The sequence below is a fragment of the Suncus etruscus genome, chromosome 17, assembly GCF_024139225.1.
Source record: "Suncus etruscus isolate mSunEtr1 chromosome 17, mSunEtr1.pri.cur, whole genome shotgun sequence".
In the NCBI taxonomy this organism is placed as follows: Eukaryota; Metazoa; Chordata; class Mammalia; order Eulipotyphla; family Soricidae; genus Suncus; species Suncus etruscus.
In genome coordinates this window covers 7,016,661-7,031,203 of record NC_064864.1, presented here as the reverse complement: position 1 = coordinate 7,031,203, position 14,543 = coordinate 7,016,661, and the positions used below count along the sequence as shown (strand labels likewise).

Genomic DNA, 14,543 nt, shown 5'->3' with positions numbered 1-14,543 from the left:
GTGCTTAAATGCTGATGAATTTCAAGGTCAGCAAATAACGCCCCCCCTTCTTTCTTTCTTTCCTTTTTTTTTTTTTTAAGTTAAACAAGGCTAACTGGGGGATTCGTTTTTAGAAGAAAAAAGGCCTGAAAGAAAGGGTATTTCAGCTTGCACAATAGTACAAAGGCGAACGAGAATCATCATGTTTGCTAAAGAACTCACAGCTGTTTAATTTTATAGTAAAATTACTTGAAGAACTTTGCTAACTCAAAGACAAACCCAAACAACTGTGGTTGCGAAACTGAATTTCCACGTGCGAGTGGAAAAAGCAAGTGAAGATTAAGCTACTTTTAAAAAATCATATTATTATAAGTACAGAGCACTTTGGTGAAGGCTGGGTGAAGGAGTGGCTTTTTTTTTTTTATCTAAAAAAAAAACATATAAAAGAGGAAAATGGTACATTTACTGGTAAGAAGATGAAAAATAGTTTGTATTCTTATGGACTTTGCCCCCAGCCTTTTGCTTAAGCGGCTCAGGCTGTTTTAATATCAGGTTTGTTTGCTTTACGGGGAGGGGCCTGTTAAGCAGGAAATTGTCAAAAAGCATACAACAGAAATTGTAAATGATTTTTTATTATTAAGACAAAGGCTTTTTATTGACTATTTTTTACTATTTAAACCAAGTAACAAAGTAGGAAACCAATTATTAAAGTTGAAGTTTGTTTTTTTTAATGAAATTTTACTTTTAGAAGACCCAGAATAAGTTGTACACCAACACTTGGCTTTATAAATTCCAACTTTCCATATGTTTATTGTCAGAAACAAGCAAATTGTTTCTTTTTTTTAATTTAAAAGTACTTTTTCTTCCTTATTAGGGAATTATTCAGACTTCTTTCCTTGGTTCCTATAATTCCAAACCAGTTGGAACATCAGTCTATTTTTGGTTATGAAGGGACTTTTAAAATATGAGCATGATTTTTAAGGATCTAAATCTCATATAAAAATCAATGTTCCACGTACATAATAGTTGCAGCTATAAATATGGTGAATTAAATTCTATATTCTAGAAATACCAAGTTCTCATTTCTATATTGCCAGCTTCATCCCGCCTATCTCTCTTTCCATAAGAGAGATGAAAAAATATAAATTTAGAACATATTTAAACAACAACAACATAAGGTTGTGATTTGCGCCTATTTATGGCAAGGAAGCATGTGCTTACCTGTGTTTGATTAAAACTCTTATTAGTTTCTGAGTTTTTATGGTTTTCCCAGCCAACTGCATACATGCACCACGAGAGGGCAACCAAGAGTTTCCTTTCAGCTAACAATGCCAGAAAGGATTTTAATATCAACTAAGATTTTTAACTTGCTAAAGATTTAATCCCAGCCTTCTGATTGCCACACATGCAGTCTCTGAGTCTCTACTAACAGCGATTAATAATCCAAATAAAGTTCTTCCGGCGGGAAATATAGGCAGACTAATGCAGACAAGAGCTTTTGCCCAAATAAGGATCCCTTTTGTGGAGACCCCATGTGCTAGATAACCATCAACTGACAGTTGGTCATGAGTTAATAATGCTGGATGCTGAGATATGCATACCATGTGCTATAAAAGAGTTTGGAGGACAAAGAAAAATGCTGCTATAGTTAGATATTATAAACATGCCAGAGGTGTGCAGACTGCTTTATTGAATGTAGCGTAAATGGCCAAGTAATTTTTAAAAAAGAGATCATGTTACAAGTATTATTCAGTATACTGTGTAATATTCATTGCACATTTTGTTGATGTTGAGGGATTTTGTCTTAATCTCTCTGCGTGTTATTGCCACGAATGCTACAGCAGCTCTTGCCTTCTAAGAAAAGAAAATATTCCCTAAGCCTATTTGCACTGTTTTGGGTTTTGGGGGGTTGGTTTTGTTGTTGTTTTTTTATTTTTTGATTTGGTTGGGTTTTTGTTGTTTTTTTGCTGTTCTCTTATTTTACAGTAAAAACCCAAAAGCATTTAGGTAGGGGACCCCTAACTGAATGTGTATAACTTTGACATTTGTTTTTGGAGAATTGTTCATGTTTAGTTATGTTTTTGTGTGGCTGTTACCACTACAGGAGTCAAAATGTGAGGGTGGGTGGGTGGAGGGAGTAGCTTTGATTTCAGGCAGTGGGACAAATTTCTTGGAGAATTAGACTCATAGAACACTGAGGTCTAACGTCTCTGGTCTTTGAGGTGCTATGAATTTGGGGGGAAAGGCTGTGTTTCCTCCATTTCACCCCTAGAATTCAAATCTTTCTACTTGGAAGGGTTTATTGAAGTGCCTGTCTGATGAATAATTTTATTTTATGTTGTATAAGATGGTGGGCAGTGGAGCACTTTAGCAAAGCCAAGAAGCCAGGGAGGAGGGCCTTTGCTTTTTGGCCTGCCAGTAATTGGTTTCTCTACTTGTAGATGAAATCTTAAAAAATGAAAGCACAACCAGACCAGTCAACAATGTGTGATTAAGAAACTTCTTCCAACTAGCTCCAATCACTCAAGATGGATTTCTTTTATTCAGTTTGCAAATGGCTTGCATGATACTCTGCCCATATTTGTAATAGGAGAGAGTAATTAGTAAAATAAATAGTCTCTTTTCCTCTTGCATCTTTGATACACCTCCATCCCCCTCTCCTCTCACCACCTCCAATTCCCAAGTCTGTTTTCAAGAGCTACGCTGGCTTTAAGGGCTTAGTTAATGAAGTTAATGAAATTACATTTTCATCAGGGCCATTTCGTGACCTTGAGCCAATGATTACCAGAATTGAATTTTACAAAGGAGATGCCTCCATTTTGGCAAAAGAAATTTTTTTTCGTTCTAAATTCCATACCTAGTTTTCCCTGATAATAATAAATAAAATTCTAAATTGTATTAAAGCTTTAAATCATGGCTTTCCCTGCTTATGCTAAGATTCCTATATTCATCTTTCTTTTTATGTTCTTAACTACATATCTAAAATGACATATCTAAAATCATTGCATTTAATTGTTCACAAAACCAGCATTGCCCAAGAGAAAGATACGTAATGCAAACCACATGTGACTTAAATTTTTTTAGTAAACCACAATTTGGAAGGTAAGAACTGAGGCAGATTTCATTTTAATGATATATTTTACTTGATCTAACATATGCAGAATATGGTTTTAATATATAAACTATCAAATGTCTTCATAAGAAACAATTCAATATTAAAAATAAATATTCATAATAAATAAACTATTTCCTATTTTAATACTGCTTTTGATATTAGTGTAAAAATTTAACTTATCACATAGCTCAATTGGGATTAAACATATTTCTAGTGTTCAGTAGCTAGAAGTGATCATACTGGACCCTATTTCAAGCATACATAGAAATGCTTTTATTATATTTGTGTTTGTTTGTTTGGGGGCCATATCCAACAATGCTTTATATTTAGCTTGGAGCTCAAGAGTGGTGATGCCAAAGATTGAACCCAAGAGTCCCACCATGAAAATTTTAGGTTCCAGTCCCTTGAACCATATCCCCAGTTAGGATGTGTTTTGTTTTATACTAAAAACAAAAGTAAAAAGGTAGGACTTCTCACCTCTTCTTCAATACTACCTATATTAATCAGAAAGTTTATGTTAGGATTTTTAATCCACTATTTATCTGTACTATGTGATATCATCACTTTCACTCTGAGTAACTAAGCATTCTGGCTTACCCTGCCAGGTTATAATTATCTGTTATTTAATGTACCCTTAAGTATTATGAGCTACTGTTTGCATGTACATCCAGACCCTATTCTTGTCTTCTTTGGACCTTCACTCCACCCACTTAAACACACACACACACACACACACACACACACACACACACACACACACACACACTTGTATAAAGTTTATAAGCTGCTTAGATCCATAGTAACTTTAAAAGTCATTTCCCAGTATTATGGCTCATCATATCCACAAATAAAAAACATAAAACAGGCATGGGACTTGTAGTTTGTAAAGGAAGAACTTTTTATTTTTTTAAACTTTATTGATTGATTGATTGATTGGTTGGTTGGTTGGTTTTGGGGCCACACCCAGCGGCGTTCAGAGGTTACTCTTGGCTCTGCACTCAGAAATCGCCCCTGGCAGGTTGGGTGACCATATGGGATGCTGGGAATCGAAATCGAACTGAGCTCCTCCAGGGTCTGTCTCTTTCAAGGCAAACGCCTCACCTCTGTGCTATCTCTCTGGCCCCACAAATTTCTTTTTTTAAATGAATTATAATTTCATTTGAAAATGAGAAGGATTTTTTCTAAGAAAATTTCACAAATATAACTGTTATTGAACTCTCTCACCCTTCTTTTCTCATCTTTTTATTCTTTATTCTCTTTCTATTTCTTAAGAACTTTGCTTCCTGTCATCCTGAAACAAATGTATTATGATCAGTTATGTCAACTATGTGATACTTTTTCTTTAAGTAAATTTAAAAAATAATAATAGTAAAAGAAAATTACCTCTGGGACCTAGAAGATAGCAAGGGGTAGGGGTTCATAGGAACCCCAGATAAATCCACGGTAATTCATTTCTCCCCAGCACCACTAAGTATGGATCCTAATATGCCCCTGAACGCCACCAAGGTGACCCCAATATTTTCTGGTATCACATCATAGATTCTTATTCTAGCATGGTAGCATTGAGCACTTGGGCATGGCTGGCTGAAAATTGTCTGGAGAGGCCCCTGGTCATCCCCTGCCCCATATCTTTCCTATTCAAAGTAATGTTCCCTCAGTAGGAAATGTTTTCTTTCGAGATGTAGCAAATCAATTATCCTTGATATTGAAAATGGAATATCTCTTTTCCAAGCCTAAAGAAATGGTTGGACAAGAATGCCCTGTTTATATATGCTTTTTAAAACTGTTCTGATATTTACTGCTTCTTGTGAGGCCAATTCCAACACACAAAAACATAACCTTCACTTCTGGGCTTTAATTTCCAGAAGTAACCCCAAGATTATATCAATCATATCCATCTCGGGCTAGAATAAACAGATTTGGTGATGGGAGAAAAGAAAAGAAAATGACTCCTTAATTTCTTTTTTTGTTTGCTTTTTGAGGTCTTATCTTTACAAATGCCGTGTATTATAAATATCAAAGTATCTTTAGAATGAATTCACAGGAGTCCCCAAACAAACAAATAAAGATGGACAAGTATTTTAATTAATATTATATTCTTATTATTGCAATTATTTCAAGAAAGATCTGATATTGTTATGGAATAATTTACCGAAAGTAGAAATATGAGTGAATAAGAAATTCTCAGGGACGTGAACATAAAGCAACACGCATTTAAATTGTAATAACTTTCATGCCTGTCTCCCCCTAACCCCCTAATACTGATCTTTATAGAGATGAGTCTAAATCTGGAACTTGAGTCCTGAAAATGCTTCATAGTTCCCGGGCATGTAGGAAGACAAATGCTCTGGGAAAAATGTAGTCAGGTAGCTACTATATGTGAGGGTGAGAATTCGAACATTCTTATGTCCAATTTTGGTTTTTCTAAATTTATGAGTTCATGGCAAGACCTTGCAGCAAGAGAAGAAAATCAAAACTTCGTGAGCAGTATTTGTACCTAGGTAGCACTGCCATTTAAGCCTTAAGGCCTCGGTTCAGATCTCAAGTGTTTCTTTGTCCTCCTGTCTTTTGATAGAATATTTCAGATATAAGGCAAAGATATTTTATTCAGTGACTTTTGAGATCATGGTCTCTAGACTATATCACATCATAGCAAAATAATTGTCAGCAAATAAAGCTTTTTGCCATTTCTGCTATCACCCCATACAATTCCTGAAGGGGACTTTTAACTAAGAAAAAGTTCCCTGGAGGATAATTAAATAATCAGAAAAAATAAAAAAAATAATAATAATAACAAGAAGAAGAAGGAGGAGGAGGAGGAGGAAGAATATTGAGTTTGAAAGATATGAAAAAAATGAAAAGTTTTAAAAAAAGAGAGTTTGAAAAAACAGAGAGTTTGAAAGGGTTGGCACAGATTTCTATCTCTTTTTCTGTTTCTAGAATATTTTTTTCCTAAATGAGTGAAAATCTTCAGAAAAAATCTAGATTTTCTCTTCAACCTTTATCTAAATTTAACTTCCAGATTTCTTCTTTGGTCCACAAGTGGTCATGAAAACCATTCATAATATTTTTCTTATCTATATATTTAAAAAAAACCCTATTAGGCTCCTAGAACATTTCTGCCTTTCTTTGGATTTCATTTCATCAGTTTAGAATAATATAGAGATAATATTTGCTGCTGTAAATTTCTCTCCCTCCACAAGAGACATAGGGAAATTACCGATGAAAGCTTGCCTGTCACTGCTGGTAAAACCCCACGACAGAAGAAGTTTGCTTGTGTTTTAATGACAAGAATGCATAGGGCCACATGCTTGCTAACCAGTTAGCAATACAGATGAGCTAGTAAGTGTGTTCCATTTCTAGGGGGAGGAAGGAGAGAAGGGAAATAATCTGTATTTTTAAGTGTTTCTGAGAAATGAATACCTCCAGGGCAGAAAGAAGGCGGATCAGGAAATAGCTATGCAAATCACATGCCTATGAAATTACTAAAACTTTGATCAGGGGCATTAACAATTGTTCCAGCATCCACAAGTATGAAACATGGAGTGAGTAAGACTGGGCATGTTTTAGAAGGGGATTACAAGAATGTTTACTTACATGGTTTGTTGAGCAGTCAATGAAGTCCCTGGCTGTTTTGAACTTAAGCTGCCCCAGCAGTCCAGGTATGGAAATGTGGTCATACATTCCACTCTCATTAGTGATTTGAAATTCTCAATGATTTTTGACAGAGGGCCCAAGTGACTGGACCTCCTATAAATGTAGCTTCGTGTTTTTCCACCCTTGCTCACTCTTCCAGAGGAGGTAGAAGGAGCATCTGAGTTCTTTGAAACCAATGCACATGCCAGATTAAAGTTAGTAGGTGTGAAGGTTTACACAATTTCAGGTCATGTGTGGCTTGAGCTGAAGCAAACTTGTGAACTCAAAACCTAGGCAGACCCTTCCTTGGCGGTGACAGCTAAAGTGGCAATGTGCTCATTCACTCCTTAAGACACACCTACCTGCCCTTCTAGAGGACTGAGAGGTCCTGTGGCATTTAAGAATGAGGACATTTGGGGCGGGAGCTGTGGCGCAAGTGGTAAGGCGTCTCTGCTAGCACTAGCCTAGGACGTACCGTGGTTCGATCCCCAGGCATCCCAGATGGTCCCCCAAGCCAGGAGCGATTTCTGAGTGCATAGCCAGGAGTAATCCCTGAGCATCACTGGGCATGGCCCCCAAAAACAAACAAACAAACAACAACAAAAATAAAGAATGAGGACATTTGGAGCCAAGCAACAATATAGTGGGAAGGAAGTTTGCTTGGCATGTAGGCGACCCAGGTTCAATCCCCGTCACTTCATAGTCTCCTAAACCCACCAGAATTTACTACTGAGCAGAGCCAGGAGTAACTATTGAGCAGTGCTGAAGGGTTTTAGTGTTGCCCCTACCAATTAAAAAGATAAAGAAGAAGGAGGACATTTAAAGCTTGCTCTATTCAGGGTTTAATAATTCTAGACTCATCTTTATGCATTCAAGGGGGGAAATTATTTAAAAGGGAACTGTTAGAAGAATTATCAAATGATAAAATTTCTTGCAGTATTACTTTTTTTTACCATACCTATTGCTTAAAATGCATCATTTTATTTAGAATTTTCCACAAGATGAAGCTATGCTTATTAATGCTCCCATATGTTCATTTCTCAGAAATTAAAGATGCTTATCAGACATTTTCTGTAGGGCGTAGACGGTTATTTATAGGGAAATTGAATCAAAGTAAACTCGATTCTCCTATGTGCAGTTCTTCATGAATCTTAGAAAGGTTCAACGAATTAATAAGCACCAGGAATAGTGTTTTCGATACACTTCCATTTTATTATGTATCATAGCTTTAGGTCAAAAAAAAATTTAGGGAATCATTTATAACCTTTTAGAGTTAAAAAATCATGCCTTTAAATAATTAAAACCAAAATGATGGATGAAAGCTTTTGTCCTTAGTATTGGAAAACTGAAATTCTGTAAGAGATTATCTGTGAAATGCCTTTCTTTTATTGCACCCATAAATTTTAGGAGTGGCTTTGATCAAGCCTTTTGCCATTCTTGGTTTCTGAATCTTTTACTCAGACGTTAATAACTTTACAAAACACGCATCCTATTTTGGTTGTACTGAAGAGGAAGTTTCTAAATAGTCAAAAAGGAAACATTGAAAATAGGACAGGGTAAAGAGTAACTAAATTAAGGCAGGTTTTTCCCCCTCCCCCAGAAAGAACAGGGCTCCATGTTCAAACTTGACAAAGTATTTTAAGATTATTGTCTATAAAGAAAATGTACCAGAGAACTGTAATTCTCAGAGGACTGGCATTAGAGAAATGCAAAATAATATCACTATTATAATATTATATGAGTAGAGTTGAGTTTTTATGGCACAAGTTGAGTCTCTGTTTCTGTCTCTGTCTCGTTCTCTCTGTCTCTCTCTCTCCCTCACACACACACACACACACACACACACACACACACACACACACACACACACACACACACGTACCCCTCCCATCCCCAGCAAGCCAAGTGAGTCTAAACTCTGCCCCCTACCTCTAGATATTGCCCTTATGGGTAAGCTCTTAGGAAAATAATTTCTAATTTTTCCATTCTCCAAAACACTCTTCTTCACCAATAAGCAAGTCCTGTGTCTGGGTAGCAGCTCCTAAAGAATTTCTCGAGAGAATATGTAGCTGTGTTGGCAACAACATCCTCTCTGCAAGATGAGAAGGAAGAGTTGTTAACTGATGAGTCAATCCAGCTTTTATAGCAGTTTATCTTCGTGGTATTTCCAAGCGCATAAATGTTATTAAAAAAAAAAAAAAGATGGACATGACAGGAAGAACAAAGTAGGGAGAAAAAAAAAAAACCAGGAGTGTTGAAGCCAAAAGCAATTTACTTTGCCAGTAACTGGTTACATTTCCTTTGTTTTATTATTATGATTACAAGAGTGAGGGTTGAGATGAAAGTTTCTCACACCTTCACTGTCCTGACACATACATGATTTGTCAGAACCAAGTGAAATAAATACAATATTTGAATGGAGGTGACTTTCAGCTCCCAGACTCTGAAAAAAAATTGTCTTTTGCTATATTGTCTTTCAAAATGGTATATTTGGAGGATTTTAAAGAAAAGGGAACAACCCCCCCCCAAACATATGGGCTAGATGTCTAAGTAGCCCGGAGCACAAGGGTAGCTGATTCTCCTGGGTTTAACACCTATAGAAATTCAGTGACTTTACAAAGGTGAGTACTAGCTAATTTTATAGCCCTGAGTCAGACAAACAGATGAGTTGTCAAAGAAGAAAAATTTTTAAAAAACACAAAGATTTTTGAGTCTGGAGCCCCATACGGTCCCCTGAGCTCCACCAGATCCCTGAGCACAGAGCCAAGAGTAAGCCCTGAGCACTGCTGGGTGTGGCCCCCAAACAAAAACAAACCTAAATAACTAGACACACAGAGAACATCTCTCACTGATTCAGCAGCAGTCAGAGGCCCACTGCAGAAATATGATGTGTGTGGTGGCCTAAGGTTTATTGGACCGCTGTGGCTTTAGTGAAAGGCTCTCACCTGCTGAGTCAGAACTGCTGGGGACCTTGCTTGCTATCAAATCTGTAGAAAGCTCTTTGCCACCCAAGCTGATGATCACACCACATTGCTTTATGACATTGGGAAGTGTTTTTATTTGGGGGAAGCACTGGTGATGGTCCAAATTAATGTTATATTAATTAAATTCAAATTTAATAATGTTAATTAATAGTATTATTTAACCAAATTAATAACTCCAATATCATATATTGTATTATATCATATCAGACTATATTATATATAATCTCATATCAGGTTATATTCGTCAATAAGTCCAAATAAAGAATAGAAATTGATTAATTTCAAATTAATGTTAATTAGTAATATTAAATAATCATGTCCAAATTAATAAATCCAATATAACACATTGTATTATATCATATCAAATTATGTTATTATATATCAGATTATATTATGTCATATCAGATTATATTAGTGAATAATAAATCCAAATTAATAATATAAATTAATTAAATTCAAATAATTTTCATTCATAATATTAATTAATAAATCCCAAATTAATAATATAAACCCAATATTATATATTATATTTTATCATATCAGATTATATCATATCATATCAGGTTATATTAGTCAATAAGAAGTCCAAATAAATTATATAAATTAAGTTCAAATCAATATGTTAATGAATACTATTAATTAGTTAAGTCCAAATTAATAATATCAGTCAATATAATATATCATATTATGTTATATTAGTCAATAAGAAGTCCAAATTAATATAAGTCCAAGTGATGTAAGTCCATATTAGTAATATAAACACCTCATTAGGAGACAGCAAGTATATATATATCTGTCTGTCAGAGAGAAGTTTCTTGTAGCAGAGCCTTTGAATAAAGTCTAGTTGTCTGGCTTAGAATCTTGCTACCAGTCACCAGTTAAATGAATTCCAAAAAGAATCTTGTTCTGTAAAATACAGACAATCGTTGTGCTTTTCTATTGACTTTTATGTGAGTTTAAAATCGTTTTTATTTGTAAAGTGCTCAGAAGTTGGTGACTGCTCCAAGTACTCCCTAAGTATGACTTTAATTCATGTATAATAGTGATAACGTTTATTTTAAAAAATGGGGGGATGCATTTATTGAACTCAGTATGATTGAGCACTGCCAGGTCTGGGCAGTGGCTTAAATACAAATGTAAACATAATAGGGCATTAATTGTTTCTTATTATTTTTATTACCTTTCAGCTAGAAGTCAGAGGAGCCAATTTTACTCTCACTATCTCTAAGTATGTTTCTGGCTTCCCAGAATTATTGCTCTGTCGCTTGAGGCCAGTTTCATCCAAAGCACTGTTGATGGTTTTATTTTAGAATTTGAGTCTTGGGATCTGGGGTTTCTCTTCCTTAGCTTGGATGGCAGGTTGAGATAGATCCAGGTCAGCTAGAAGAGAGAGAAATTTCTTAGGTTAAGGACCAGGGGCCAGAATGATAGGACAGTGGGCAGGGCACTTGCCTTGTTCAACTCGTTCACGGTTGACCAGTTTGATCCTTCTCACCCCATATAGCTTCCAGAGCCTTCCAGGAGTGATCCCTGACGGCTGCTGATTATGGCTGCAAATCAAAATAAATATAAAGACCAGAACTTCCACCCAGCTTTGATTACTGCCACAATAATAAACACTTGTTTTCATTTACCTACGTTGCCACCTAGTGAGTGATTTCCCCCACCTCCAACCCCCAATTCTTTTGTGGGGGTGTATAGCCTGCAATTGTTTTCCCTTAGAAATTATTGCTAGAAAATGTTGCACTAAGTTGCTCAATTTTTCTCTAAGTTCCTTTCCTCCTCCGCTAAACAATCTCAACCCAAAGTTTTATCTGGGTCTTGTGGATTCAAAGATCTCAAGTTGTATTCTGGGTGTCCCCACCCTATCTTCATGCTCTATCCTCCCAGGACCTATGTATGCCCTTCAGGACAGTTATATATAAACTGTAGTAGAAAATCATGGCCCCCACGGGATGTCAGGTACATGGGAGCCAAAGGCTTGAGATTTTCTTTCTCAATTCCCTGAGCAGATTTAAGTCACTGAAGTCTAATTCCAGATATCAAGGATATATTTTACAGGTAAATGCAGTTACCTGTTATGAGTTGCTCAGTTCAGTAGGACTGGATATACATGGTCAGCTCATGAGGACATGGAGTAGGTTCATGTTAGTATCTTTCTTTGAAGTTTCTATCATCTTTATTCAGCAAATTTCTACTTTTGCTTTGCTGCCTCCTGAGAGATGAATTGATCATGGCCTTTAAGGATGCTCCAGTTTTGTATAAGTCACACAGATATTGCGAAGAATACAAACATGTCCTCCATAAGAGAAGGTCAGAGAAGAATTTCAGGGTGAAGGCTGCCAGGTAGATTTGAGTTTGAGAGTTGAAGCGTTGGGTGGGGTACTTTGGAGAGAACGGACTTACCCAAACACAACTGTACTTGCCCCATTTGGAAAAAAAATGGCTTCTCCTCTTAATCAAATCCCATTCAGATTTTAAGTTTATGACCAGAATATTAAGTTTGTGACCAGAATATTAGGTGCTGGCCTATTCTAAATTTGTAATTCTCAGAATCCACTAGGGAGAAAGACATGTGCTTCTGAGTTTTGAAAACAGCTCAAAGGAGGGAGAAAATAGACCTGATTTGGGGATGACTTATTGTCAGTTCCTGGAACCTCTGCCTTTCTTTCAAAAACAGCCTGTTCATTGTGAGTTCTATCGAAAAGGCCCTTGGGATTCGCAAGCTTTTCTGGAAATAGATGCCTTTTAGATTTAAATGTTTTTCCACCAAAATGTTAAGAATGAACGATCATAGTAACTGGCTCAGAAACAGAGGCGATATTGTTGTGTTTTGTTTTCATGAAATGCCTCAGCCCTATTCCCAAGTCCTGTCTGCTTCTCTCAGCATTCTGGACAGTGGGTGATGATGATTTTTGATGAGGGACAAGAAAGTCCATTTCTGCCCTCTTGGGTCAGTCGTGGAAACACTTCTGTGCTACTTCTTCTGAGTTTCCAAAACCCAAGTTGTCCACTCCCAGAGGGTTCCACCAGGTGGAAAGTCCATCCACAAGCAGTTGAGGGAAGGTGTCATCAGCCTTGATTGGTGGGGACAGGGAAGAGGAAGGGGAGGAGGAGAAGGAGGAGAAGGAGGAAACTTATCACTTGGGTCAGTCACAGAAACACTTCTGTGCTACTTCTTCTGAGTTTCCAAACCCAAATAACCCATGCCCAGGGGGTTCCTCCAGGCTGAAGGTCCATCCACAAACTGAGGGAAGGTGGCATCAGTCTTGATTAGAGGGAGGACTAGGAGGAGGAGGAAGATGGGGGGGGGGGGAAGAGACTTAGCCCTTGGGCCAGTTGTGGAACCACTTCTGTGCTCCACTGAGTTTTCAAACCCAAATAATCCATGCCCAGGGGGGTTCCTCCAGGTTGAAGGTCCATGTACAAGCAGTTGAGGGAAGGTGGCATCAGCTTTGATTAGGGGTAACCAAGAGGAGGAGGAGAAAAAGGAGGAGGAGGAGGAGGGAGAGGAGGAGGTGGTGGTGCTCCATCCAACCAAGCTGGGCAGGATGAAATCATCAGGCCTGGCTAGGCAGGGAGGTGGAGAGAGCAGAGCCCTCCCTGCCAGTCTGGCAACTCCAGCCCAAGTCCTTCAGAGCTAGCTCAAAATCCCACACTCACACACACACACACACACACACACACACACACACACACACGCACACGCACACACACGCACACACAAACACACACACGCACACGCACACACACATACACACACACACAACACACAACACACACACCACACAACATATACACACACACACACACACACACACACACACACACACACACACACACACACACACACACACACACACGCACAGCCCGTGCTAGTCACTGCTGTGTTTACATGAGTAATGGAGCTGCCGCCGGGGGAGGGCAGTTGTAAGCCGAGCGCTGAGCCTCCAGGCTCGCATTCAGAGGGAAGCTGACATCCGCGCCGAGTAGGCTCCAGCCTTCCAGGGACAGGGACGGGGCTTGCGAGGAGCAGAGTGTCACATGCTGTCGCTTTCATGAGCACAGACATCGTTGTCATCGTCATCAGCAGGCAGATGTTTGTCGACTGGAATGGGTAATCACTACTTTGTCTTTACTGGATTTTTTCTTCTTCTTCTTCTTCTTTTTGGGGAATCAGTCTGTTGACCTTGGAGTATTCTAGGGTGGCTTTGCTCTTTAGGTGCTAACTTTTAGCCTTGTAGTTTTTTGTTTTTGTTTTTATTTTATTTTTTTTCTGGTGGGGGACTGGAGGAGAGTTGGAATGGGGAAAGGCTGAAATGGGAGAAGAGGGAAGTCAGTAGAAGGGATGGACAGATAGGATTTCTCCCCTCTATCCTCCCCCCACAAAAAAAAACTGCTTTATAAACTTTTATGTGTTTTTTTTTGTTTTGTTTTGTTTTTGAGAAAAGCAGGAAGGCATTTCTGAGCTTTAAAAAAACAGCCATCCTTTTATCTTTGCTGAGAAAACCAAATTAGAGCAATTAATTGTTTTTCTAAAAAGAAATATTCTGACATCACTGGCTAGCTTTTCAAAGTTTGGGATTGTTAGAATCACACTCGAAATGCATTTTATAAATAATAATAAAAAGCTTGAGTGCCTGGAGAGGGCTGAAAGGAATTGTTTTGGGTTTGTTTTTTTTTTTTGGCGGGGGTAGAATTAATGAGTTTGGGATTTCAAGGGCTAGTTGGCTAGTTGGTCGAATGTTGCTTAACTGTGCCATGAAGTTAAATGTGAAAGCTGCTGCCTGTAGCCACAGCATTTAATAAACAGCTGCCTTCCCCCTGCT

At 37.7% G+C, this 14,543-nt stretch overlaps 1 protein-coding gene across 2 annotated transcripts in view; it reads left to right on the top strand.

Moving 5' to 3' along the window:
- ARID5B (AT-rich interaction domain 5B) overlaps positions 1-14,543 on the top strand; it is a 203,625-nt gene that overhangs the window by 143,048 nt on the left and 46,034 nt on the right. Inside the window, exon 1 of one of the 2 annotated variants that reach the window (XM_049790627.1) lies at positions 13,543-13,831. The exons of the other annotated variant lie outside the window; for it this stretch is intronic. Coding sequence (XP_049646584.1) covers positions 13,828-13,831 — 4 coding nt within the window. The 5' untranslated portion in view covers positions 13,543-13,827. Of the gene's footprint in view, positions 1-13,542; positions 13,832-14,543 lie in introns of those variants that run through there. 2 annotated transcript variants of the gene reach the window in all.